The 5,000-nt window shown below is 38.3% G+C and overlaps 1 protein-coding gene across 3 annotated transcripts in view; it reads left to right on the plus strand.

Annotated features, from left to right (window-relative positions):
* Window positions 1–3,031: 3,031 nt before the first annotated feature.
* PDS5A (PDS5 cohesin associated factor A) overlaps window positions 3,032–5,000 on the plus strand; it is a 4,482,835-nt gene continuing 4,480,866 nt past the window's right edge. Inside the window, exons 1-2 of one of the 3 annotated variants that reach the window (XM_044062931.1) lie at window positions 3,032–3,380; window positions 4,069–4,219. In XM_044062931.1, the coding sequence (XP_043918866.1) occupies window positions 4,106–4,219 (114 nt within the window). In that variant the 5' untranslated portion in view covers window positions 3,032–3,380; window positions 4,069–4,105. Of the gene's footprint in view, window positions 3,381–3,623; window positions 3,914–4,068; window positions 4,220–5,000 lie in introns of those variants that run through there. The other 2 variants (XM_044062930.1, XM_044062932.1) reach the window with 2 other exon arrangements.

Below are 5,000 nucleotides of genomic sequence, written 5' to 3' on the forward strand. Positions count from 1 at the left end.
TCAATTTTGACACCGAGGAGTTTGGTGTGTTCAGAGGGAGATATGACTGTGCCATTTTTGGATGAGACAGTAAGGGATAGAGGGGTAGCTATAGATTTGTTGGGGGTGAAAAGTAGCAATTTGGTCTTGTTGGAGTTTAGGATTAGTTGAATATCAGTTATATACTTTATTTTAGTTTATATATATAAACGCATATATCAGGAAGGCGTTCATGTTTTTGGATTTGTTGCAATTAGATTTGTGTTCCTGTGTTCGTGTTGGGTGAAACTTTCACACATTAAAACTGAGTTATTTGCAGTCGAGTCTCCTGCATCCGTTTATGGTGGCTTGGTGAATTTTGTTCGCTACTTTTTTCTGAATATCAGTTATCCAACTTTCCACAGAACTGAAAGATTCTTGAGTGTGTTGTTGAAGAGTGGAAAGGGATGGAGCAGCGCAGATGACAGTCGAATCATCAGCATACTGTATAAGTGAAGCATGCTGGGTGGAGGTGTGTAGATTGTAAATATGGAGAAAAAAAGTGGATCTAATATCGAGCCTTGTGGTATGCCTATTGTAGTTGGAAGTAAAGGAGACTGTGTGCCTTGCCATTGGACTGATTCCTACCCGTGTGACAGATAGCTTTTAAACCAGTCAATAGTGGAAGGGGCAAGAGTTAAGGAGACTTGTAATGGGAGGATTGTAATGACAGAAGTTTGAGTGGCCTTTTATGGTTGAAATGTTCTGAATTGGGCAGTTTGTCATTATTGGTTCATTGGTGCATATGTTTTGCTTCATTGTTTACTGGAAAAATGTTCAAAACTATAAATGTAAAACACACTGTAAGAAGTGGTGCTGTATTATACAAGGAAGGAATATAATTCAGATATTATATATTATAATTAATACAATCAGGAAGGTGAACCAATAAACTTTTGTGTGGTTCTAAAAATGTGTGCAAGGGGCCTATGACTTGAAATAAGCCCAAAGGTAAACTTAACCCGCCACTGGCCAGATGCATTTTCTCTGAATGTGGGTTTCAATGCTGTTTCAGTGAATGTGAGTTTCAAAGGCAAATAAGTTTTAATGTTAAGTCTGTTTTCATTGTAAGACTATTGCTTTGTTTAGCAAATGTCTATCAGTGTTATAGTGTGTGCTATAAAATTTAAAATAAAAGTTGTAAATTAAATCCAAATATCTGTAATCAGTGTAGAAGTAAAGCAAAAACAGTATGCATGCTGAGAGTTTTGAACAGTGTTTATGGCAACTGGGGGAAATAGCCAAGTAATGGGACACTGCCTGGAATGGCTGGGGGGAGGGGGTGGCGTCTCTGGGTTTGGTCCCCCTGCAAAGAATCCTGCGGGCTCCTCTGTTCACATATCTTTCGAACGTACTTCATTAAGAGGAACATTCCCTGTTTTGAGTGTCAGCAAGTCTATATTCTAATTCCATATCACTCCCCATTGACACGGTCCGTTACACGTGTTAAAAAATGTTGTTAAACAACAACCATAGTAGATGATGCTGAATCGTATTAATTAGTCAAAAGAACTTTTAATACGTGCAACATAACACATTTAGCCATTCTGTGAGCCTCCTGCTTGAAGTCGTTAGAAGTGTTCCACATTGTATTAATGTTCACACATTTTGGAAATGTAAGGTTGGGAGCCCTTACTTCACTTTTATGAGGCAAAAGGCTGGAAGATAATGAAATTGCCCGGCCAGAATACATAGCTCTCAAGTGTACCTCATTACGAGGAACGTACCTCATATGGGGGTCTTAAAAAGTTCATGTTCCTCGAAGTTCCTCAAAGTTCCACATTGAAAGAGTCTGTCACACATTCATTGTTAGGAAGTGAAATCCATGGTAAATAGAAATTAATCATATGAATTCATTAAAGGATCTTATTTATAAGTAAAATCAGCATCTTTTAACTATCATATGACCTTCCTAGCTGAAGTTGTTAGTAAACCATTAGTATGTGTTCCACATTTTGTCCATTTGTTCCACATTATGAAGGCAAGTGTTCCTCATTTTGGCGATGGAAGGTTGAGAGCTATACTCGACGTTCCACATTGAAACGGTTTGTCACATATTCAGTATTAGCAATTTTTAACTGATATCCATAGTAAATACAGCTGAATTGTACTATTCATTAAAATAACCAATATACAAGTAAAATATCACATTTTAACTACTCAGCTTCCTAGTTGAAGTTGTTAGTAAACTGTTAGGAAGTGTTTCACATTTTGCCCAAATGTTCCACATTATGAGAGGGAGTGTTCCTCATTTAAGAGGCGGAAGGTTGAAAGCTATGACGGGAAATTAGTGTTCCATTAAAAGGCATTACAAAATGATACTTTATATTTTATGTATAATGCCTGTGCTTTCATGATGAGCGCACGTACACAGTGACTTGAGCATTGCATTCCGCACGGTTAAAGTGTTCAAGAACAATGCCCGTGTTTTTTCAATACCGACTTATTCTTAATTATCCAAACATTTATGCAAAATCGGTGTATTACACAACCAGTGAGTTTTACTGTGCTGGTAAAACATAGTTCGCTGACTTTTACGCAAAGCCTAAAAATTAGCTAACGATGAGTTCCCTCTAAAAAAATCAGAAATGTTTATTGATTCGTACTTGCTATAGTGGAAATTAAAAATGTTAGATTTCTTAGAAAAAAACATGTAATATCGTCATCTTTCTCAGAAAAAGGAGGGCGTTCAAGTTAGATGTAGAAATCTTCCCTCTTTTTACAGACAAATATCACACTATAACAAAGGGTATTACTTTCATCTGTCTACACATTTATTGTTATTAGGCATACTGTAGACAGGATGTTGTACCTTATTAAATACAATTTGTCCTCACATTATAGTGGGCTAGCGTTTAGCAATGATTTGGACCAGTAACCAGGTTGTTTGGGGTCACTGTCCGCCGAACCATACGAGGGCGCTAGACTACGTACTGAGTCAGTAGTCTCTGCGTCGTTGACTACTGTTGGTTTTGTCAAGACAAGTGCTCGTAGACTATTCGGCTAGCTCCCGCCGTTGTGTCTCAGTCGTTTTTCTACAGTTGATCGTTGGGGGGCGCTTTATGTCCACTTCATACAGTATTGCCCAGCCACTTTCACTGTACTGGTTATTGGCATTACTCTCTTAGTCATCCCATAGTGTCTCCCTAATTTTTGGACTCTAGTATTGCTTTGGGAAAAATAAGACTCGAGGTGTAAGATTGCATTCAACAGTAAGCAAAAGGCAGTCCATGTGTTTCTTCATGCAGTAATAGGGAGACAGGAGGTAAATGCAGCTGCAGTCAGAAGAATACAGCTTTTGTACTGTATGGTTTCTAAATGGGTCCTGTTTTGAGTTGAGTGGAACTTGTGTTACCTATAAGGTGGGTTGTGTGTGCAAGTCTTTGGTGAAATAATTTCCTAAGGATTCTGCCTTAGGTTTTTAACGTTGTGTAACTGTAGCTTACGAGTTGTATATATGAGTTTAAAAATGGCTTAAACTGATTTTTAACTGTTAGTATATTAGTTTTTTTATCCGTTGCCCCCCCTTGGAAATGTATTGTGTGGTGCTCGTATAAAAGGGCGGTGTTTATCTCATTCAGTTAACTCTGTCAGTGTTCTGGGTTGTAGTGGTACTGCACCTTTAATAGCTCGGAGGCCTAACATGTTGGGCCCCGTCTTTCTACTGTATCTGAAGGATACATAGCCGCTAAGGGATCGGAGTGGGCTGTTGGACATTTAAGTGTCAAAACACGAGTGCTGAGTCTCGCTTTGATAGATTTACCGGTACTGTCGCGCGCTTTCTGCGCACGTTTCATTGTGAAATGTGCAGAGGCATCAGCCAGCTGCTTAGTGGAGCCTTCATAAAGGTGGATGGTATAGAAAGGAGGTGTTGCTGGATTGCTTGCTTCTGAAGGTGGGACAACTAGATTATATAGTAGCATGTTGGACTTATAATTAATAGTGATGCTGCTGTTGGATATCCCTGCTTTTTTAAAATAAATGGTAAGGAAAAATAAAGGTCGGAACAAGTCGTTTTTTGTTGATGAACTTTTGTTTTGTGACCCATAGAGGCCGCTTTAGGTCTGTGCAGTAGGATTGGAGCATCATGATGGACTTCCCTCAACAGCAGCAAGCTGCAGATGGAAGCATGATTTATCCTCCTGGAGTTAAGGAAATCACTGATAAAATAACAAGCGATGAAATGATCAAAAGGCTGAAGGTATGTATAGATGCGGTTAAAATGAGAAGCGACAGATTGATTATTGGCTTGATTACTTTTTCCTGATATACCAAAATTAAAGTTTGTTTGATTTTTAGATACAGAAGCAAGTTAGTGAACTGTCATGATATTGCTAACTTCAAAGTGTTAGTTATAAATCCTCACTAGAATTTAGATGTCAGAATATTTCAGGCGTGTTCTTATGGGTCTGTATATGTTTGTTATAGTTACTAGTTTTCTCTAGTTTCTGGTGTTGCAGTGGTGGTTGTTTCTCTGTGTTGTCAGGTAATGCAGACTGTTGGCTTCCCTGTGACGCAAAATATTGAAATAAAAGTAGATGATGTTGGCGAGTCGAGATGCACTTTCATACTGCTAGCAGTTTTCTGTGCTTCTGACATTGTTTGGCAGCCCACACAATTGTCATTTTAAGCGTTGTATTGGCAGCTGTGTATGGATACGTAGGAAAGAGAAGCAGTTGGTTTGTTGTGAATATATAGAATGAGATTTCCTTTGATTAGCCCTGCAGTACTGTCGATATAGTTCATAGATAAGAAGCTTTCCCTTTATAAGCAGGTTGCGTTGCCTGTATTTTTATCAGTAAACAGGTTGTTTCTGCATGATTAAAACTGAGGCCATAATCTTAAATTATGCAGACCATTTGAAAATATTGTTTCTTTTCTCAGCTACTGAAAGGTGACTTCCTTGCATGTAGCACTTCAGTAGACCTTATTTTGTCAACCCATTACACATGTTAAGTTGTTCGATTGTATAAATACCTACT

This window comes from Protopterus annectens, chromosome 2.part1 (genome assembly GCF_019279795.1).
Source record: "Protopterus annectens isolate FY-2018-M chromosome 2.part1, PAN1.0, whole genome shotgun sequence".
Lineage (NCBI taxonomy): Eukaryota > Metazoa > Chordata > Ceratodontiformes > Protopteridae > Protopterus > Protopterus annectens.